General features: G+C 32.8%; 2 protein-coding genes across 8 annotated transcripts; one reads left to right on the forward strand and one right to left on the reverse strand.

The window, feature by feature from the left end:
* The first annotated feature begins 928 nt into the window (after nucleotides 1–928).
* On the forward strand, nucleotides 929–18,572 carry LOC106668755 (zinc finger CCCH domain-containing protein 13-like). Of its 6 annotated transcripts, XM_014397798.2 has the most exons (19): nucleotides 929–1,214; nucleotides 1,290–1,563; nucleotides 6,739–7,039; nucleotides 7,127–7,302; nucleotides 7,816–7,988; nucleotides 9,957–10,025; nucleotides 10,079–10,268; nucleotides 10,325–10,407; nucleotides 10,491–10,776; nucleotides 11,455–11,633; nucleotides 12,991–13,237; nucleotides 13,467–13,574; nucleotides 13,665–13,732; nucleotides 13,787–13,944; nucleotides 13,999–14,135; nucleotides 14,191–14,291; nucleotides 17,907–18,116; nucleotides 18,175–18,307; nucleotides 18,371–18,572. In XM_014397798.2, the coding sequence occupies exons 2-19, from the start codon at nucleotides 1,328–1,330 to the stop codon at nucleotides 18,444–18,446; spliced, it is 2,931 nt and encodes a 976-aa protein (XP_014253284.1). In that variant the 5' UTR covers nucleotides 929–1,214; nucleotides 1,290–1,327; the 3' UTR covers nucleotides 18,447–18,572. The 6 variants fall into 6 exon arrangements, with proteins under 6 accessions (XP_014253284.1, XP_014253281.1, XP_014253283.1 ...); XM_014397795.2 differs by having other exon boundaries at nucleotides 18,175–18,572; XM_014397797.2 differs by having other exon boundaries at nucleotides 13,999–14,120; nucleotides 18,175–18,572.
* A 128-nt stretch (nucleotides 18,573–18,700) lies between these two features.
* On the reverse strand, nucleotides 18,701–22,814 carry LOC106668756 (ras-related protein Rab-14). Of its 2 annotated transcripts, none has more exons than XM_014397801.2 (8): nucleotides 22,534–22,814; nucleotides 20,974–21,084; nucleotides 20,733–20,859; nucleotides 20,554–20,671; nucleotides 20,382–20,500; nucleotides 20,232–20,300; nucleotides 19,663–19,768; nucleotides 18,701–19,208 (listed from the first exon to the last, which is right to left on the reverse strand). In XM_014397801.2, the coding sequence occupies exons 2-7, from the start codon at nucleotides 21,077–21,079 to the stop codon at nucleotides 19,663–19,665; spliced, it is 645 nt and encodes a 214-aa protein (XP_014253287.1). In that variant the 5' UTR covers nucleotides 21,080–21,084; nucleotides 22,534–22,814; the 3' UTR covers nucleotides 18,701–19,208. The 2 variants fall into 2 exon arrangements, with proteins under 2 accessions (XP_014253287.1, XP_014253288.1); XM_014397802.2 differs by lacking the exon at nucleotides 22,534–22,814 and adding an exon at nucleotides 22,038–22,139.
* Between the last annotated feature and the right edge of the window lie 404 nt (nucleotides 22,815–23,218).

Here is a 23,218-nt window from a genome sequence, read left to right on the forward strand (position 1 = left end):
CATAGATGTGTTTTTCTCCCTTTTCCCAGATATTACTGTGTAATGCAATGAATGGTCAATTCAAACAATACATCAGATTTGTAGACTGTTGGTGTTGGGTCTTTGACTTTGGAAAAAAGTGTCTGTATTGTTTTGTGGTATTTTAAGGTTATTTTAATGTGGTTTGAGGATAGAAATGTGCCTAATTTGTCTGACAATGTGTAGACGAATGGAATTGTCATGTATATTGGTTTGTCTTTGTGTGATTGGGTTGATGATGTATTGTGTACTGTAGAGGATGTTGTTTTGTGTAGTGAAGGAGTTATAATTGTTGTGCAAACAATGACTACTATTGAGACAAATTAAGTAAGACTATTTTCTGATATCCAAAAGGAAAATGTAGAAGCTAGGTAAGTAAGAGTTATACACAAGTGATCCTATGAAAGATCTAATGCAAGGATTTATATTTTAAAAAGAGTATATTTAATTTTTTTTATGAGGGTTCCCAACAGCAGAGGTCATGTAAGCCATCGGGATGCCGGTGATTTTGGAAAAAAAGCCCATTTGTAAGTATGTCCGGTTCCAATGCAGGGGCGCTGGACTTTTACCTTACAGTGATAGCTTTATCAACGCCTAAATCGTTGGCCCACCGATGCCCAATTTAATAATTTCGAGTTTTTGAAAGTGTAGAGTTCAATGAATTCAGTAGGATTTGTACTTCGCCTGAATTAGGATAATTTTATACTAAACCCCTGTCTTTCATTGAACAGGTTTTTCTTCTAGAACGCTTTGCTCCGACTGACCTCCGTCCAGACTCTACTAAAGAAATAAACTCGAAGAAAATATTTTTAAATCGAACAACAATTTTGCATATTTTATTGCTAGACGACATTCCTGATGATTGAACTGAAAAAGGGAAATTTGGTTACTATTGGGAAGTCGACTCAGCCCTGTTTTTGTATTAAGAAGTAAGGTTGAAGTTTTGAAATAAGACTAAGGTTCCCTCGTATCTTCTACTTCTTGTTTACACCGTTTCGAATTTCTGATTTAATTCTGGTCGCATCTCGAGGTGAAATCTGAAATTCGTTTTTATCCCGGCTGTTAGGAATTTAACTGTGATATCGCGCTTTCGTATTTACAACCTGCAGAGTCTACGCGGCGTTTGGCATCAGTATTACTTATTACATCCGTATGCTTTTCTATCAATGCGGACTTATGTTTATTACAGAGCTCAAGTAAGGTCAACTTCGGATTTACTTTTGTTATTTAAAAAAAAAAAAATTGAATCTCGATCCAATGGGAAATTTTAGAGTCTCAAAGAAACCGGATTCAGCCGTGGCCGGAAAAGATGTCAAAAACAAGCAAGCGTAAAAGTGGAGAGTCAAAAAACAACAGCACCAACAACAATAACAACAAGGAGCAGAAGCGGCAGAGCGTTTTTGAGAGATTGGGCACAAAAGCGACTGTAAACCCGTCTCCTTTGCACCTTTCCCTTTCCGTTAACACATCAGCAACCGGACAACCCCAAGACTTCTGTAGGAACTGGGCACAGAATGGTACTTGTTTGTATGGCAAGGCTTGCAAGTAAGTCACAATTTCTTCTTTTCACGTCTCCTATGACAAACATGGTTTTCATAGGTGTTTAAATTTAAGTTTATATATTCTTTGTAAAGAAAAAAAGTTTCTTATCAGGTAAACGAGACAATTTTGTGATTGTGAGACGACTTATTAAGAACTGTGAACTGATGCATCCATGGTTTGGTCGTTTCTGATCATCCTGGATCTATCCGTCTGTTAATTGTGATTACATTGGATTCTGATTGAATTTTTAGTCGTAACGACTACTTTTTTATTTACAAATAATCTAGATCTTGGTTTGGTCACAACATAATTGTTTCATGCCAAGCTTTTGACCAGTTTTAAGGTCATCAGGACAAAACATTCTTAAAGATATCTACAAATTGACATAAGTAAGTTTAATTAAGACATTGAAGCTGGGCATTAACAATTTAGTTTTTTCATCCAGACCAAGATTCAAATTATTCATGCTATAAGGGAAGCCCTGAGGTATTTAAAGGCCAGATATTGTTGATTGAACCTTGCAGTGATCATGTTCTTCTGATTTCTAACATGCAATATTTTACTGAGTCTACACCTTCAAAGAAATTTGATCTATTAAAAAATTAATTATGTCAATTTATAGACATCTTTAATATTGTTTTGCCCTGATGATGATCTTAAAATGGGTTGAAAGCTTGGAAGATTACAATTGAATTTGTTTTTTTCGTCCAGAGCATACCGAGATCCAGAGTATTCACAATTACTAAAGATAAATTCATTCATTCCTAGGTTATTAAATTGTACTAGTAAATTTAATGTTTTATGTTATTTGTTGAAATATTTACTTTCTTCTAGGTCAAACGTCAGAGAATGTGCCAATAATTGTTAGGGTGGTGTAAAAAAAAAGCAGCTTGACAAAACAACATATGTTATCAATTAAATTGCTGTTATTCAATGTTAAACCATAATTCCATTGTCGATTATGTTGAAGTTTAAACTGAACCCAGTAAAAATACTGAATTTTTTCTTTTTCAATAGTGTGAATTGACTTCATCCTGTTTTTGGTATTTATATATTGGCGATTTTTTTAACACCTAGTTGTTGATAAAAAAAAAAAAAGTTAAAAACAATAAGTAAGCACACAATTTATTTTAATTAGTTTAATAGGCTTGGAGGGATTGGACATTTGAATGTCAATAATATATAATAATACACAACTGTACATAATACACTACGATCTCCGAATAATAATACACTACTCTGACTATTCCAGTTGTATGAATGAGTTGAACCTGTATAAACCTCCAGTTGGAGGTTTTAAAATTAAATTGTCTCTCATTTAAGAAATATGTGAATATGAGTTTCCAAATGATATTGTTATGTTTTGGTTGCTAACAGTGACACTCTTTCTGTGACGATCTGTATACTCTGATGCTGTATTGGCAATTCCTACATAATGGGCATAACTTGTTTTTTAATGAAACAAAGGAAATAATACAATTGAGAATTTGTGTAATTTATTATATTGCACTTGATCTGTCAATTCACTTGTTGATGTAATATTTAATTACTGATAGACAATTGTAGAATATTTTGGGATAATCATAAAGGATAGATTCCTAATCATAGGCTCTACCAGATACGTGGTATTTGCCGAATACCGAGCAAAGGTTTGTTGAACCCCGATTAGTGGGGACGGTTGCTTGGTTATCCACTGAGCAACAATATTTGGTGTTCGCTTTTCTCAGCTAATTGTTGATTTCCTTTTCCGCTTCAAAGTGCACAGATATTCCTGAAGTAACCAAACTCAAAGAATCTACACATTTGGGATTCAACTGTAACTGTACGTAAATAAAGTGTAATCAAAATCAACAGTAAGTGTATATATTTATATTTTTCTAATAGGTGTAGGAAAGAACAGCATAGCATTGTTTCTGTTTTGAAATGGATTGACCCAATGCAACAGTTTTTGAGTAGCTTGATATGTATAAAGCTGAGCCAATAATTTGGAAAGCTTCTCTTACAAATTATAAAAAAAACAACAAGGTTTTCGATGTGTGGAAACATTCTCTGTGACTGATTAAAAAAAAATAATCTACCTTCTGGGAATTCTTTGCATCAGCAATAGGTATCACATTGCATTGTTGTCTTGCCGCAAGAGACTTGCAACATATTTTTCAGAACCGTAAGTGCTTCGTGGTGAGCACAGTAATTGGGATGTTTTGCTTCTTAAAAAATTGTGCAAGAGAATACGTTTCAACCAATGTTACTTTATTAGGATTAAGCTGCATTGGCTTCCTTAGTACACAAAAAACATTAGCCATTATTCCCAATATATTTTCTAAAACTCTGCAAACTCTTGAAAGACGGCAGTTGGAAATTCTTGATTTGCATTTGCTACTTTTCTCATGTTGACCTGGGAAAGGTTTTGTGTTTTGATTACTGAAAGGAAATGCATCATCACCAACTATTAAATATGGTATTGGTTTTTCTCATCCTGGTAATGACTTTGGGAAATGGAAATGAAGCTGATTGTTCATAATTTTCCTATACAGTTTAGTATTTTGATAAACTGCACTATCAATTAGTTTCCCTTGACATCCACCATTAGCGATCATAAAACAATACTCAGCATTTAGTAGAGCCATTAGTACTATGCTGAAGAAATGCTTGTAATTGTAGAATTTAGAACCGCTGTTGATTGGAGCCTGAATAGCATTGTGCTTTCCATCCAGAGCACCAATACATGGGAAAATTCCACAGTTGATCATACTTCTGAGGAACACTTTTCCACTCGTCCTCTGTGGCTGGAATCTGAAAGCAGAGAATATATTAATTCAGGGCTTCCCAAACTTTTTAGCCATTGGAAGTTGTGATACTCTTCCCGTGAAAAAGAAATACTCATCTCATTAATTTTAATGAAAAATCTTATAAATACGACAATATATAATGCCATTTTTCATCATTGACAACGTTGGCCAATTTCAAATTGTAATCCATCAACAAAGATAAGACCAGATTCCTGTAAATGTGAGTGCTTTCCCACGAGCCAGCCACCTAACTTCTGTTTGGTGAAGCTGAGAATGATGAAGGCTTCCCACATCAAACACATAATATCGTGAAAAGTCTTAACTTCAAGGGCTGTGACTTGATTTAATTAATAATTTGAACAGACTCATTCTAAACTTTCTTAAAAGAGGCTGGCATTTGTTTCATAGCTAAAGCATGTCTTTGGAGAACACAGTGTCTGCTGCTGTAAAATAAAACATAGGGATATATACATTGTATCGACAATGTTCTGTTTGAAATGAAAAATGGCATATAATAATTATTACAATACCAGAAATCAGATGTCAGTTCATTCCATTACCATCATTACATAGCATACTATTTCTGCACCATCATCATGTTCTTCATCCCCTCATGAGAACATTCTTAATACATTTCAATCAAGTGTCCCTCAAGCCCAACAGGAATCAATCAGCATGTTGCATCTACGCAAGGTGCAGACTGGACTGCTGAAAATAGTGTTGAACCACAAAACCATGGCATTCACAATTTTTCACAAATTTTCAAGGGTTGTAAACTGAATTTTAAATGTGTTTCAGTTTTATTTTAATGGAACTTTTATAAGTTGTATTCATTAAAGGATTTTACCAATAAATTCATGCTTACCTTAATACATTCGTTTAGTGTTTGGATTACTCGTTGCATACTTCTGGATTTATGCCAGAAATAAGTTGAGGCGATACCTTGAACAAGTAATGAAGGCTTTTTAAACTGTTGCCAAAAATCAGAGTTATGGCTAAGTGTTCATTTGCTGGAATCACTTTTCTCCACTTTTTTTTTTTCCTATAGGCTAAAAAGCTACTAAAAAGTAAGTGTACCAACAGGTTTGTACCATTATATTTATAATAAACACAATCAACTTAACAAAAAACTTTTACGCACATGGTGAAAATTTTCACATCATTTTCTAAATTTCAAAATAAAAGTCAACTAAATAGTATAGGTTCAAAATAATAATAATAAAAATTGGTACAATATTTACTGCTTTGGTTCAGTAATATCATCTACCATCTTTCCTACTTTTCTTAGGCTTTTTTTCCCCAATCAGTTTGTAGCCGCTACACAAAACACTAACTGCAGCTGCAGCAATGACAATTTCACTGTTGTCAATTGCAATTGGTAATAAGTTGTGGACTGGCATGGCACTTGGCAAAAACATTCGCATTTTCCCCACAATCTGGGTAGTTGTCCATTCAAACCCCATATGTGTGTGTACATAGGCAAACTATTTGGCGAATGCCAAGACGAGCGTATCGAGACTTGGTAAATATTCAGTGGCGATTGGCACTTGACTAGTTTCGCATGTATGGAGCCACCTTAAGTTATAGGATATTATCAGATTGCAATGCAAGAAGCATTCTTCCTTGTATTGCAATCAGCACTCTCTCCCTCCAGAAAAACTTAATTGTTTGTATTTTTAATCTTAACAAGTCATTTCTTGCCTATCTTTTAGTGAAAGCAGATCATTGAAGTAGGTTAAACTCATATGTTAAAAATAAAATTTTTAGTAGGGGCCTTGACCAAAATGGTAAATGTGTTGTTACTATGGTGCTCATTACTGTAAGGTAAAAGTCCTGGGTTCAAACCCATCACTTTTAAACACCCCATAGTTGAAATACCCTCATAAAAGTTTTCATTTGTACAAACCATAGTGTTGAAACTATAAATTTAAATAATGTCCTGGAATATAAAGAATGGGAGACCTGTTTTATGAAGTGAATAATGAATGAAAGTAACATTTTTTTTATTATTTTAAAGACTGTTCAGTATATCTAACACTTTATTTTATCTACCAACACATCAATCAAAAACAATAATTTTTTACTTTTCATTTTATTTTATTAGACTTATATATATCATTATTTTTGTTTAAAGAGTACGTCTCCTCATCTGTGCTACCATTATGACTATTATAAAGCATGTGGAGGACTGAAGTTAATAGAATGGAATTTTACAAAACTAAAAACTTTTTTTAAACTAAAAATAAGCTAATTGGTACTTTCATTATTTTTCCCCTCGATTCTTCATATGTATACTTATATTCTACTACAACTGTGTTGTACTTTCACTATATTTTATTTATTTATTGATAAAATTATAACAATAATTAATGAAAAATTGTGCTTACAGATTATCAAACACACACATTTTAATCAGCCCGTCGAAGAAAAATAACAAGAAAGACATTTGTGAGTTGAGTGTGAGCAGTAGTTTAAAAATATCTAGTGATAGAAGAAGTGAAGAAGGAAAAAGGATTATATCGACTGTCCCAAGGAGATTGGGCAGCCCCGAGTTGAATAGCTGGGAGACTTGGGACCAAACCGTATTAGAGTATGAAGATGAGAAAGTGCTGGAAAAGAGAAGGCAACTTTTACAGCGCGAACTTGATTTACACATGAAAAAGGACACACGAAAAGAATCTTCTGCCAAAGTAAGATATTTTTTACTTTTATTTTTTAAACCATGGTTTTCAGTAACATGAAATATCTATTTGTCTAATTTTGACAATTTCTTTTAGATCCAGCGAAGAAGTAGTTCTACTTCTAGCTGTAGCTCTAGTAGCTCGGGGAGTTCATCATCCTCAGTTTCAAGCTCTGAATCTAGTGCTGTGAACCGGCATACTTCCGATATTAAAAAGAAAAGGAGGTCAACCTCCAGTCCATCTGAGTCTGAGAGAAATTCAAAGAAAGCACTGTAATTTTTTTGTGTTATACACAAAGACAAAAAAAATATATAAAATAAAAAAAAATAAAAATAAAAACACTCATATTTTGTTATTTATTTCAAACTATGTATGTATTTTTATCACTATATTAATTGTAATATACTTATTTTAATTAACTAAAATTAAACAAGATAAGAAATTATTCAGTTTTAATAAGAAATATTTAATTATGGTGGTTTGAAAGGAAATTCACCTAAAACACTGGAAAATTATTTATTGATATATTAAAATTTAATTAACAATTTATTCTAACATTAAATGATTTTCAGGTGTTTTTCAAGCCATCTTAATTAAATATTTTTATTAGATTTCAATAATTAATGATCTTGTTTAATTTGGTTTACATTAAAATAAACACACATTAAAATAAGTTAATATTTAATATAACAATAAAAATACATACATTAGTTTGAAATAAACAATAAAATACAAGTGTCTGGTTTCTGAGTGAATTTTTAAAAATAACATGATCACTTTTCTAGGGGAAAACCCAGCATGAGCAAAGATAGTCCATTAAGAAAATCCAGCAGCTCTGGGGGCAGTAAGAAGATTGTGTCGCCCTCAAGGAAAAAGAAAAAGTCTTCTTCACCCCTACCGAGAAAATTACCACCACCTCCCCCTTCACCACCTAAAATGAGATCATCAATGTCGTCAAGTAAGTGCAAATTTGGTTTCTTATATAAAAAAGGATTGTTTAATTATGGAGTTGATGTACAATTATGTGGTAGTATTATTTTGAATTAATAATGCGCAGGCAAGAGTGCTTTGCAAGCAATTTGCTTAATTTTTTGTTTCTCTTTTTGTTGGCTATTTCTCATCTTGATTATACAAATTTTGTAATCTTTTTCAACGTTTTTATATTTCCATGTTTTTAATTTACGTGAGTCTCAGAATTATGTATGTACATTTTAAACTGAAGGAAAAGTTTCATTCCAAAAAAGATGAAAATATCTTTATGATGTTTTTGAATGCAAAAAATTGTAGATTCAGGTGATGGGGGATATTAATGGGTCTCTCAAGGACAGAAGTCATGATATATATATTAGGCAGGGTGGGCGACCAAGACCTGAGGGGTTAAATGCCTGGGTAGACTCAACCCCATAGAAGTCATGATAGCTCAAATGGTAAAAGTACTGGGGTACTGATCCAGAGGTTGTGGGTTCTAGCCCTGCTCATGCTTAATTAAGTATGCTTCATTTTTCAACTTAAGGTCTTTGCCCACTAAAACGTAACATACTAGGATAAAAGCTCCGGTCACTACCATGCCCACTGCACCATGCCCTCTATACCCGTATGTAACGCGTATGTAAAAACGTTTCGTAGCCATCCTGCTTCAGTTGCTGTCGTACATTTCTTTTTTAAAAGCGCGTCGTTTGTGAACTTTTGTTTTCTTGTGTGGAGAGAATTTGTTAAATAAAGTATGGCTATTAGAAAATTATCTGTACAAGAATTGACCATGATTGCCATTATTTTGGAGGAAGAGGAAAAAAACACTAGATGTTGTAAATTGTGTAAAAACTCGTAATTACGAACATATTCTATTAGTTGTTCATCCTCCATTTTTATTAAGACACACTCACAATACAATACAACACAAACACAGATCTCTTTGTCAAATGCAAAGACTTTGTGTGGAATGGGACAGCAACACAGTAGGCCGGATGCGCACAACGGACCGACACCTGCAAAATATTCGTGGCAGCCGATTTTTGACTGAACGTGCACGGCACGGTACGGTGTTGGCCGGTGACGGAACAGTGTAGTGGGCATTTTCTAATACTAAATGATGTAAAGAATATTTATTTGCATGTGTCGGTACGGTTATGGTCCTAGTATGATAGTAGTCCTAGTAGTTCTAGTGGGCAAAGACCTTTAACTACACTTTGCATAATAATTAAAGTATATGTATTTAGTTGGTCCTAGTTAACCAAAGTGATTTTTTAAAGTAATATTTATGCAGAGTGTTGTTAAGATGAAAAATTAGTGTCACAAGCGGGACTGGAACCTAGGACATTAGGCTCGATATGCTGGTCTCTAACTAGTTAAGCTACTGACTTTGCTATCCTGGGACCCCATCTCATCGCCTCAACCTACAATTTTTTTTAGATTTCTCTCTTTTTGGAAATATTCAAATTTTGTGAAATCTTCTCGATGAACATGAATTGGCTGCTGGAAGCCACTAGTGAAATTTAGGTCCTTTAGTAATTATTGTATTAATCTATATGTTTTTAGTTGGTCATAGGACACCAAAGTAATTATTTAAATTGATTTAAATATTTTATGTAAACTAAAAATCTATTCTTGGTAAACTAGAAGTCACGATAGTTCAAGTCCTGCTCGTGACAATAATTTCCAACTCAACAATACTTTGCATAATAATTTAAAAAAATTACTTTGGTTAAATATGACCAATTAAAAACATAATAGATTAATAAGAAGTAGTATATAAGGCTTATATAGCAAAATAGTGAAATTAAGCCACACATACACAAATGCAGTATAAGAGGAAGCAGTATTTATTGTTTTTAAGTTCTATAATTCAGTAGCTCTCATTTACAACAATGCGTAGTTTCCTACCTACTCCTTCTTTTATCTTTATCCTCTTGTTTCCTTTCCAATACAGGAAGAACTCTACCTATCCCACAACTAAGAAATAAATTTGAAAGAATCCCAGAACCCAGACCTTCAATTTGTAAGTTTTCTTTTACTTCATGGATTTCTTGTTATAACAAATGATACATTTAGGTGCTCGAAGAAAGGAGTCTCCAGAAAGACGAGGACGGGGGTTATCGAGTGAGAGAAAGAAGCATAGGAGCGCTTCCAGGAGTCGGAGAAGAGGATCGAGCCCAAGGCCAGTAAGCAGGAGGCCAAGATCTCCTGATTCTAAACTATCATCATCCTCATCTTCTTCAAGGCAACCTTCATCAAGAAATAGGTAAATAAATCCCAAAATTCACCTCTAAATTGATAAATTTATACTTGCTTTTGTAGAAGTTCAGATAGAAAGAAGGATGAAGATAGAAAGAGCAAAGATGATTTTAGAAGGGATAGAAAATCTGATTATAGAGATAAAAGTAAGTAACTTTCCTGTTTTTTTCTCATTTTTTTTTTCCTATCCCCCTCAGTGTGTTAATCATTACAAAATTTATTCTGTTAGGAGATTTACATGAAGATTCACGAAGTCGTGAAAAAGCAAGGGAAATGCGAGAGGCAGCACGAGAGAAGGAACGCTCTGAGGCTTTAGAAAGATGCAGGGAGCGTCAAAGGGAAAGAGAAGCTGCAGCAAAAGAAAAGGAAAGATTGAGAGAAGAAAGAGAGAGGGAAAGAAAAGAAGCTGCCGCAAAAAGAGACAGAGAAAGAAAGGACAGGAGAGCTAGTTCTAGAGACAGAAGGCGACCTGTATCGCAAGATGCCTCCAAACGACATGATAGAGTTTTCGATAGGTTAGTAATAAACTTTATTTCTTTAATTTGTATTATTGTAAATATTCATATCTTTGGTGGCTCTAGCACAGTACACTTTTACTGTAAGGATTTGATTGCATGGTAACAAATTATTCCTCAAATATCCTATCAAACAGACAGGACCTTGAGGGTGCAATCCTATGTCGAAGGCAATATTTCGGTCTTTTTTCAGATAGTCCTTTGGCTGTTAATGTTTTTGTAAAGGGCCCACTTCTCATTCGTAGTTACCAAATAGAAAATAAACCTTTCCAATTTATTCCTATTCAGGTTCGAAACGCAACAAGCCATTCTTTCTTGGTCCTGAGAGATAATTCTTGGGAACCCTTGAATCGAGTTCACAATGTAACCCTAGACAGATTTGTGCAATTAACTATCCTTTAACAATCTCTTTCAATTGGGTTCTTCTACACTAGAGTTAAGGGGAGCAGGTAATAAAAGATCGCCTTTATTAGGGCGAAAGTTGAATTTGAAAAAACCTAAAAAGCTATGCACACACTCAACATATCCATCTCCAAAGTTGTAATCTAAACAAATATTGATTTAGTGTTAAATAAAGAGTCACAGCAAACAAATATAGTTTTACTTGTTTAGAAGTAGATGAATCTTTTATCGACGTTAAACATCCCATCCAAATTTCATATTTTTTTGTGTTCAAAGGTATGATAGGAAAGTCTCAAATGAAAGAGAGAGGGCTCGAGACAGAGCATTAGAGCGTGTAATGGAGAGAAAGAGTTTGGAGAGAAGCAGAGACAGGGGAAGAGGTGATAGTTACGAGAGGCCTTATGAGTCGTCTAGAAGACTCATTGATGACAAACCATATACCAGTCCATATAGAAGTAAGTTTAAATAAAATAATAATAATCTTAATTCACAGCTTAGCCATTTTACATCACCACATAACATGCAATATATCATTTATGTTGGAGCAACACTCAAAGCGGAAGTAATTTTATTTTTAAAGTTTTGAAATCTATTACAGAATAGATCAACCTCTACTGAATTCATGAGCCTACATGCTCTGATAATAGGTGCTGAGAATAGATAGTATTACAGAGAGGGATAGAAAATAGATTTTTATGTCTAGTTGATTTCAAAGGAACATTTAAATAAACACGTTGCAGAAGCTCAGGGCTTTCTATAATAAGCCTTCACTATGATGTTGATTAGTTAGGATTCAGGTTGTGGACTAGAGGTGGTGAAGGCTAGTTTATAAATTGTAAGTCTAAGAGGTGGTTTCTTCTTAAGTGTATAACCAATGGAGTTTTCCCTACTCATATATCGAACAATATAACAAACTTGTGTATGTTTGTTGAGAAAGATTGCCCTATCAATTATTTAGTATATAAAGAAGCCAATCGCATTAAAATTAAAAAAAAAAAAACAAAAAAAAACCACAACCCGAATCCTAATCAACATCGTCTTATTTTTACAACCAACTTATATTTGGTAAGCAAAATATGAATAAACTGAAATACATTAGAATGTGAGGTTGGTGTGTTAATTTTGCCATCACTGAGTATAATATTCGTAGATAGAATATGTTAGATGGAATATTAAGGTAGAAAGAAATCAGGTGTTCCATGGTAGCTTAATTTATTTACAGATGGCGTTTCGGGCTCCAAAGCCCATCTTTTCCTAACAAAATACAGTCATAAATGCTACAATTACCAAATGAATAATTTAATAATGAAAAGTATTTTTATTAATAAATCTTACCGAGCGTAGAATTTTGAGAACTGACAACCAGCAATCACTTTTCACAATCACATTTCTGTTGTTCGCTGTTGTAGCACCAGCCCATCTTTTTGACTTTAACATTGTTAAATTTGCCACAATACATAACAGTGTAGTGAACAATTTAAGCAATTTTTTTCACTTTATGTATAACTTTGACTTAACCGTGTTGATTGTCATATCTTGAAATTCTACACTTGGTAAGATTAATAAATGTAATTTTAATTATTAAACTATTCATTTCGTAATTGTAGCTTTTTATGATTGTATTGTGATAGGAATGCTGAAGAAAGGCTTTATATCCCAAAGCAGCATCCACCCTCTAAATAATTAAACTACCATGATATTATATTATTATTGATAACCTGATTGTTTTGGCCTTAATTAATATTATGTTTACAATAATGAAATAATAACAATGGTATAATAAAATATATTTACATTAAAATACATTTACAGGTAGTGAAAGGAGGTATGATGCAGATAGGGATAGGTTAAGCCCACGTGAAGACAGAATCAGAGGTAGTTATTCAGATGACAGGCGAAGGGAATCAAGGAGGGATAGGGTGAGTAGCGGTGCTGTCTGGAGTGGCGAAGGAACCAGTGGGAACAGTAGCAGATATGAAGAAGCACGGGACAAATCCACTTCACGTGGAGATTGGGAAAGAGAGTTTCAGGATTCGAATAGACGAGACTGGGAGCCCAGGTTTGTGCGGAAATTTTTTGTTACACAAGTTTATAACTTCCTTTTTTAGCTAGGCCTTTAGTGAATAAAATTCAGTCCAGCATAAATATTACAAAAACCACTAATATCTCATCAAATTTTAAAATTTGATAAAATGATAGCTGTATTAATATTAGCCATATTTATATGATTTTTTTTGGTAATTAAAGGAAAAAACTTCAAACATGTGGATAAAATATATTAATTTTAGGTGCCGTGATGAAGGAGGGGATGATTGGACATCATATAGTGGTGGAGGTGGAAGTGACTGGCACACAAGCTCACGCTCACATCCTATGATCTCTCATCATGATGATAGGTATGAGATAAAAAGACTTAAATTGAAAACAAATGCCAATTAAATATTCAAATTTATTGAACTACTTTTGGTGGGAATAATTAATTTCAGAAGGAATCATGTTGAGGTGAATGAGAAGGATCATTCTTCAGTGGAAACGACTAAAGATAAAGATTCAGGTAATTAAATTTTACACCCCCACCTCTCATTGAAATTAATAATACAAGGGCTAGTTGTAGAAAGTCTGATAGGGAAAAGGCACAGCCGGTGCTCTGGTGATGAATTAGATGATCCTCCTAAAAAGTCAAGAATTGATGAGGCTCCCTCTTCACTTCAAGAAGAACTTAGTGATATAAGTGATGATGCGGATGATATCCTCAACCGTGAAGATGTAATTTTCAGTTCTTAAACTAAAATGACAGTCTAATTAATATTTAAATTTTAGGTGGAATTTACTGAAGGGGATGAGAGTAGATTGGAAGGTGATAACGAGCAAGAAGATCACATTGATGAAAGTTCTCATTCACACCAACCACTTCTTACACCACTTACCCCATCCGATCACAAGTATTTAATCAAAATGTAAAAATGTATGTGTAAAGTTTTATATGCAGCCGTTAACTATTAATATTTAAAGGGGTATGGAGTCAAGAATGGCAGAAGATGAAGGTATGGTCGGTTTGGACTTCGAGGAAATATCTGATGAAGAATTAGAAGAAGAGTCAAAAACGAATAAAGGTAAATTGGGAGATGTGTTTTAGGTATTCAAGGTGATATATTGGTAGTTGGTGTTACCTGATCATCCTGGTCTTCCAATCCTAACTTTTGGCAATGCCACTTGAGTTTTTATCACAGAACCCACTGAAAATGGCTACTGTGCAGAATCACGTTTTATACACTAGGACGATTAGATGACCTAACTAAAATAAAGGAGGATGTATTCAGTTTTCATTTAAGTAATGATATGAATTTTTTTTTTTTTTTTCGGTCACCTTTTAATTGTATTGTAAACATAAAAACGCCCTCTTATTACACTAGACATTTGTTTGACAGTCCTTCAATGAAAACTGTGTTGCAGTAAGAAATTCTGGTAACATTGTGACATATTAGAAACAAAATGTATGTTTGCTAAAACGAAAAGTTCGGTCTGCAAATCCTGAGGTGTTTGAAAAATTTGAAAGTGTTGAGTGATGTTCAAGAACCATCTGTCTCTTCCCAACTCAAAATAATTAGATTTAATCACATTAAGATGAATGTGCCAATTACACAAGTTAGTGCAGATGAGATTTTATCTTGATGTCTGTGGAATGATGAGCCTGTAGAATACTTTCCGATCCAACTTAATTCCGAGATTCCAAATTACTCTTTCAGACGCATTTCGTTATCTTCGGTGGTAGGTTAGGCAGACCAAAACAATTGGAAACGTTTTCAAAAGACTAATCTACAGGTTGTCAAATCTTTCTCTCCCACTATTCATTGGTTTTAATGACAGGGGCAAAATGTGATACTTAATTGTTTTGTTCTAGTAGAAAAGTGCTCACATAAAATTTTCTATCCAAAGTTATGTACATTAAGTGTGTAATAAGTTTTTCCATTACACGTCCAAGCCATCAGCAAACTGTTAGGCGATTGTGCAGTTGAGTTTGGGCATTCCAACAAGCTACGAATTCAAACTAACCATCAGGCAGCTGTTCCGACACAGGTTCATGACAAGTTTGTGACTGTCAAAACAGTCCGAGGATTTTGATCAGATCTATCAGAGGCGTGCGCAGATATTTTCATGCACTTTCACTGTTGTCATATTAGAACGCTCATACAATTAGAGCTCGGATTTTGCAACAAAAATTCTCAAATATGCCATATATATGCACTAAAAACCCTCATGTATGTTTCTGTTGAGTTGCATCGTGTCCTCGCTGTGGAACGTGGGGGTGTGATAAAAATTGCCTTCAGTTCGAGCTGTCCGTTAACCAAAAAAAAGTACATGCAATTAAGCAATTAATTTGCTCTATTTTTTAAATAAATTTATCAAAAATAAAAAAATAGAATAAATAAATATAATGAAAAATTGAATTTTTTAAATATTTTTGGAGTCTAGTACATATTGGTTTTGAAAGGAACAGAAAAATTTCAGCCACACAAAATAATCATATAATTATATACATAATAAATTAGATCATTTAAAATTAATAAATTACAATAATTAGAAAGAGGACTGACCCTGGCTATTTTTCCTTCCACAACTCGACTACTTCAGGAAAATTATATGTTTCAAATAAGATACCAATTATTTCAAGAGAATTCTATTGTGCCATAAAAAGTATTGGGTTGTCAGGAAAATAATGCACATTTATGGTTATAAAGTATAACGAATTAAATGAACAAATACAAAAAAAAAAAAAATTAAAATACTCTCCATTTCTCTTCACACACTTACCCCTACAGGATGGCCACTTCTCTATACCCTTTGAATTTAATTTTGAATCAAATTCTGAAAATGCATTTTACAGCAACTTTTGACCAGTAAATTTTTTATGTTGTAAAACGTTCAGATGTCTGAAAAAATGGTAGTCTGTAGATGGAAATCTGGCGAATTGGGAGGGTGAGGATTTTGAGTTCAAGATCAAACAGTTTTTGTGTTGTCACATTGGGCCGAGCATTGTCATGTAACAGAATCAGCCTTTTCCTATTGACCAAAGATGGCTTGAATAATGTCAATTTTTGTGCAACGCTCAATTTGAGAACAATACATTTCGGCATTGATTGTTTCCCCAGGATTCAAGAAGCTGTAAATCAGCCTACTAAGTCACCGTCACCTTTTTTTGTATGAGGTGGGTGCTTTGGAAAATGTCCTTTGTCGAGCCACTGTCCAGAATGTCTGCTGTTATCATAGAGAATCCACTTTCATCTCAAGCAACAATTCTATCCAGAAAAGGTTAATTTCTGTTTCAGCAAAGTGTTGCACAAACTTCATAACAACTTTTTTTTTTGCGGTTGTTTGATGCATGAAGAACCCAGCTTTTGAGTTTTTTCACCTTTCCTTAAACCTTAAGGTAGTCAGTGGCGATCGATTTGCTAATTGAAAAGTTTTCAGCCAAAGCTTGCAAATCATCATCATCAAGGGAAGAAAATCTTCCACAACCTTCTTCATCTTCAACACGTCTCCCTCTCAAAATTTTGTAAACCATCACTGAACAGTGCTCTCACTCACTTCTTAGTGCAATTGCACCAGACTTCTATTAATGTTTCTGGTAGTTTTGGCACTGTTCTGACCGCGTTTAAACTTGTAAAACAAAATCCAGTGAAAATTATGTGTTGACATCTTAGTAAAACTGAATTATTCTGAAGGAACAAAATACTACTAAGATAACATTTTTGTTTGAAAGAGGATTAAATTATGTTGACATTCGTACAATAGAATAATCCATCAACAGTTTATTGTAGAGGAGTAATTGAAAGAAAACACGAAAACCTGCATTATTTTCTGGACAACCCAAAATTATGTTCGTTACTATTTCATCGAGAATAATTGGGAAGTTTTGTTTTAGTCAGTTTTTTTACCTTTCTACCTCTCTATTCTTGTAGATGGAGATGCCAGGTGTTGGGTTTTTTTGTTAATAAAATAACATAATAAATACATAATGGGAATTTTTTTTATTAAACCATGCTGTTGAAGGTGGTTTTTAACGAAAAATTTAAATATTTCATTAAAAATCACCATCAGCACAGCTAAAAAAAGCAAAATTTTTCATACGCATATACGCAATATTATTCAAATATCCAAAATTGTATGGAATAAAATTTGAACCAGTGTATCATGGAGGTTTGATTCAAATAATTTTTGATCACCATCGTTTTAATAGTTTAAACCATATAGAAGGTACCATTCAACTGTAGTACACAATTGAAAAAAAGTGCTTCAACAAAGCATCCATTATTGGTGGATGTTTAGGCAATGTCACTAAAACACCGATTAGTTGGCAACTAGTTTGTAATCGTGTATTGTACTCGAACATTGGAACCGACAAAGTAATTTTAGAATTTATATAAAATTTAATTAATTAGATCTTGTACAATAGAAATTACAGTGAATACATTATAATTAACTTAATTTAATATTACAATATGTATTAATGGTAATTGCATGGTGTTAAAACAATTAATGAATTCAATAAGTTCCATGAATAGAAATTACAGCACTTATATTAAATTAAAAATAATTGATTACTTTATATGGTAATACAAACAAGTTCAACTATAAGTATCGTTTGGCCATTATTTGTTAACGTAACATTATTTTTGCTAATAATTAACATATATTTAGTTGGTAAATTTGTTTGATTTTTTGTTCAGGAGGGAGTGTAGGAGATGCCTTGGGTGTTGATTGGACCAGCTTAATGTCAGAGTGTAAAGAACAGAATAAACAGAACGTAAATGAAGCCTCATCTGCTCATTCTTATTGGGAAACAAATAACTTGTTATCTAGGATTGGTATTTCTCCAAGTATGGCGGGTCCCAAGCTATTTTCAAGCATTAACGAAAAATATCCTAATATTAATACAAGTAATATTTACATAGTTTCTATATTTGCGCATTTTCTTAAATAAGTGTTAACTTTCAGAAAATAAAAAGTCAAATGAAATTGCAGCACTATGTCGCCCTTTGAGTGATAGAAAATCTTTCAGGAGTCAACTTATTTCTTCTGCTATGAACCACAAGCAAGCTCTTTCTGCAAGAGCCGATCTCTCTATAAGGTACTTATTTTTATTTGACCTACTCTCGTCTAATTACAATCGGTTCAATTTCATTATTTCCAGGAGGCAACTTTGTGGACTGCCGGTTGTAGGCCTGGAAACGCACCAGAACATAGGTTTCTGCCAGTGGGCAGTATAATCTTTAAACAAGTTTTTTATATAAATGTATTTAAATTTTATACTTTCTTGAATTTACTTTTATTTGCATTTGACTTTGTACATAAGGTTAACATGAAAATAAATAAATGAAAGTTTGATTATTTGAGGTGGGCATGTCATGATTATTGACTTAAAGTACAGTTTTTGTTCTTTTGGGTTTTATTATTCAATAAAAAAAATCATAATCATATTGAACAATTGATAAGCAATACAAATATACTGGAATGGCATGAAATAAATACTAAATTGCACAATTACATATACATAAAACTATCTGAGCAGATAAAGTCTTTCAACATTTATCTGTAGGCAGTTGTAATTTTTTTAATATTTTCAACAGTAGCCATGAAAAAATAAATTATAAAGCTTCTATACACCAATTATAAATACATGAAACAATTATACATTGACATGAGTACATATACATGCATTCCCATATTCTGTATATGCACTTAGAATCTTGTGTGGGTGTATGTGCACATTTATACATACTTTATAATACTTATAATATACACATACACACACTAATTTATATTTTTATAAGTAGTGATAAACTCAAAAATAAAATTGTTAAACAAATTCCAGAGCAGATCAGATCATTAGGAGGAAGAGGGGATTATAATGAATAGGAAAATGTGCTTATAGCAAGTGTTTTTATGTACATTTTGATAAGTGAAATAGGAAAGTTTATTTTTTCTTTTGTCCATATATAATACATATATGGTGATGCGTTCAACAGGATCTGTAACATAACAATACAGGGTGTAATTTTAATACAAATGACACTTCATGATGCACTAATTTTTAGCACAATTTCTATTATATGTCAGAAATATAACGGGTCATAAATGTGATGATTAAGGCTAACCTCAGTAATATAAGTGATAGTTTTAATATAGAACTGACAAGAGTTTAACCCGTTTGCTGGATATTTAATTCTTAATTGCATTATGCTTGAAACCATCTTAAACCATTGGTCATACTTTAAATAGAAATTAATTTCTGCTAACTTTGTTAAATAATAGCGTAAATTTCTTGGACAAGGAGATATATTTCTCAAAAGGCTGTCAAAGGAATCGAGTGCTTTCTTTCAAATTGTCCTTAATAAAATCATTAAAATGGTTCCCTTACGTTTGTGTTTAAATTATTTAATCTTAAAAAAAATATATATAAAAAAATTGTACAGAAGCACTTACCTAGCACGAGCAAGCATCTTTATTAGGTTGGTCATTTGAAAGAGTCGTACGCCCTGATTGTGACGGCTTATGCTGAACACCAGATTCTGCAGCGTTCAAATCAAGCCTAGTAAATAAATAAAATCAATCAATACACAAAAGGTGAAATGTCATAAATAGTGCAGCATAATGCAGACATCTGTAGACTCGGCTTTGTCAAATGATCATTAACAGGTACAATGATAACATTTCAGAAGACAGAATAATAAACAAATGAAAAAAAAAAAAACAAATAATTATTTTCTGAGTGATATGTTTTCTTTAGGTATCTCATCAGGGCTTGTATGTATATATTTAAATAGTCTTGTAGTTAATTCTCTCAAGCATAAATCAGGATTTAAAATATAAATAGCAAAGTATCAATTTTTAATATTGTTTGTGGAAAAAAATGAATTTGTATTAAGAGGTGTTTTGATGTCGACAAGAAAGACTGACTGAATTTACATAAAACATAGCTAATGCATGCAACAGAATAATCCTTTTATTGAACGATAATAATCATTTTTTAAAATTTAGTATAAAAAAATTACCTTCCATCTTGAATACTCTGATAAATCTTCTTGGCAGTTTCCAAGAAGGCCTCTTCAACACTCTCACCACTGATAATATTTAAACAATTAGTGTTTTTTTAATAAAAAATTTCTTATATTTTTGATTATATGGATAATAAAAATAAATACGTTTTTGCACTGGCTTCAACAAACATGAGTCCATTTTCTTCGGCAAACTTTTTGGCTTCTTCAAAAGGAACATCTCTTTGGTTTTCCAAATCACATTTGTTGCCAATCAAAAATATCACCTGGAAATGATTCGTTAAGGCGATAATTGTACAATTTAGTTTTAAATACTTACAGTACTTGAGTTGGTGAGATTTTTCGTATCTGTCAACCAACTGTTGAGATGATTGTATGTCGAACGCCTTGTGATGTCGTAAACCATTAAAGCTCCAGCAGCACCTCGATAGTAAGACCTTTAACGAAATAAAATTGTATTAAAATCAATATATACAGAAATTCGTTTAGTGTTTGCACCTTGTAACTGCTCTAAATCTTTCTTGTCCTGCAGTATCCCAAATCTGTAGCTTAATTTTCTGCCCTGAGACCTCAATTATTCTGGTGCCAAATTCAACACCAATTGTATGTGGACAATCAGCCATAACTATTTTAAACATTAAAATATGTAGTTATTTTTTAATTATAGGTTATACAGTAAAATTTTAATAATAGATTTATTAAAAGAGGGTTCAATTTAAGTGATAACTGATAAGCTCACATTTTTTCTCTGTAAACTGGTGTAGTAAGCAAGATTTTCCAACACCCATGTCTCCAATAATTATATACTTGAATATGTAGGAGTAACTGTAGGGCTCTGTAGACATTTTGGCTAGAAAAAAAAATTAAATAATTAAAAAAGGTTTATATGTATATATTCATAGAAATAGACATGCAAAATCAAAAATGAAGTTCAATTTAACAATCCATGTATATATTTATAATCATACAATAGAATATAGTATCAGATATAATAGGATTATAATTGATTTAATATTTTAAAATAATACGCATTAGGATAAGTAAGCATTGCTGTAAATGTTTTAAAACATGAGGGCAATTAAAGGATAGAACTTAAAAACAAAAAAGAGTGCTTTCTCTGTGAGCAGTTTTGTACGTGTTGCTTTATTTCAATATTTCGCTATATAAGGATTATATACTACTTCTTATTAACCTAATGTATATTTTTATTGGTCATATTAACCAAAGAAATTGCTTTAATTATTATGCAAAGTATGGTTGTGTCACAAGCAGGACTGGAACCCACAACATCCAGATCACCCGGGACTCCATCACTGTTTGTGACCCTAATTTTTCAACTCAGCCATACTTTGCATAAAACATAATAAATCAATTAAAATAATTACTTTGGTTAATAGGACCAAATAAAATATATATACTAACCAGTATTACAAGTGTAAACATATATTTTATTTTATATTAAACTTCTATTCATCTTGTTGTTTTACTGTAGTAAGTATGTACAAGAGGCAATTAATTATTAACAATTATTTCGTAATATACTCCCTTAAGTATGTAATCAGTGAAGGAAAAACGGAAAACCTTGAAAATCTATTGCATTGTATTACTGATTATTCTGATAAGTTAAACGTATATAAATCATTAAATAATATTATATTTGGTTAAAATAATACAAATCTAAAACATAATACTTTACAATGTAATATAAACTATCATCCTACCAAGAAATAAAATTTATAAAATGTAAAAAATAGTTTTGGGAGGTTCTAGAAAGTTAAAGAACAGAAAAAAAAAGATATTTACCGTTTTAAATTAAAAACACAAACCCCTCAGTACTAAATAAAATATTGGCTTAATTTGCTAAACAGTAAGACAAAGTAGAATAAGAATAGGAATCGTGTATGCCAACAGCCGATGACTAATAAGTGTAGATAAGGTTATCAGGGTCGGTTTCCAGCAATATCTTATTTCTCGAGTCGTGTGAAGTAAAACAAATCTAAACAATTATATTACGGAAGAAAAAAAAATGTATGTCAACTATGCTGGAGCAAGGGGGAAAATTATGCCATTCATCAGTTTCGCCCTTTTTATTGTAGTAGTGTTCCAAGGCCAGGAAGTGCGAAGGATCAGCATGAATCAGTCATTCAGTAAATAAAAAAAACATTTTCATCAAAACTATCAGTTACAATCCGTTCATCCGCGATGTTTCCACGTAAACAGGAGATGGTTAAATCGGCGTATTTCAAACGGAAAAAGTCGTAAGTAAGTGAAAAGAAATAAAAAACGGCCGAATAAATACCTGTTGTGTTTAAAAACAATTGATTTCTTTCGAATTCGATCCTCGACGGGAGACTGTCTTGTTGGCGATGGCACAGTTAAGGTGTTAGTTCCTTTGAAATTGAGTGAATTACGATCCCCGACCGGGCACCTCGGACCAAATCAAATGCTGCAAAATTGCAAATCGTCGAATTTTACGCGCATCTAAGCGTCTAGCAAATATAATTACAACAACGTAAAAACGGCAACACCTTTTCACTGACAACACACAGCGATGGCCACCCAATCATATGATCCGAGGATGGACGTACAGTCGGATCCAAAAGTGACGAGACATGATTGTTCGACGCGACAACGCATAGGTTTTTTCCGTCTTTTAAATGATCCTTCAGCAAATATCATTCCCAAAAATTAAAACAATCAATGAGCTTTCCAATCCAAAAAGATTTCATATTAAATGGGTATTTTTATTTAATCGAATCTAGGGAATGGTGTTCAACTATCTTAAGTTGTAAATAACAAGATCTCATTTCAAAATTATGTTTCACACCCTAATGCCCTAGGTGTAGGATGAACGCAATGTGATATTTGCTAAATTCAAATCGGCATAGCAAAGTAAACGAATCGACATCCGAGGATGGGTTTGCCTGACGTAGATGGTCGCCGCGCGGCCTACAAATATGAAATGCGTGTTTGGACTTTTGCCG

This window comes from Cimex lectularius, unplaced genomic scaffold (genome assembly GCF_000648675.2).
Source record: "Cimex lectularius strain Harlan isolate CLEC.00 unplaced genomic scaffold, Clec_2.1 scaffold25, whole genome shotgun sequence".
In the NCBI taxonomy this organism is placed as follows: Eukaryota; Metazoa; Arthropoda; class Insecta; order Hemiptera; family Cimicidae; genus Cimex; species Cimex lectularius.

Coding starts and splice junctions, on each gene's coding strand:
- LOC106668755 (XM_014397795.2), top strand. CDS start 1,328: ATGTCAAAAACAAGCAAGCGTAAAAGTGGAGAGTCAAAAAACAACAGC. Junction 10,269..10,324: donor CAACCTTCATCAAGAAATAG/GTAAATAAATCC, acceptor TTGCTTTTGTAG/AAGTTCAGATAGAAAGAAGG. Junction 10,408..10,490: donor ATCTGATTATAGAGATAAAA/GTAAGTAACTTT, acceptor TTATTCTGTTAG/GAGATTTACATGAAGATTCA.
- LOC106668756 (XM_014397801.2), bottom strand. CDS start 21,079: ATGTCTACAGAGCCCTACAGTTACTCCTACATATTCAAGTATATAATT. Junction 20,672..20,732: donor AGATTTAGAGCAGTTACAAG/GTGCAAACACTA, acceptor ATTTCGTTAAAG/GTCTTACTATCGAGGTGCTG. Junction 20,501..20,553: donor ATCTCACCAACTCAAGTACT/GTAAGTATTTAA, acceptor AATCATTTCCAG/GTGATATTTTTGATTGGCAA.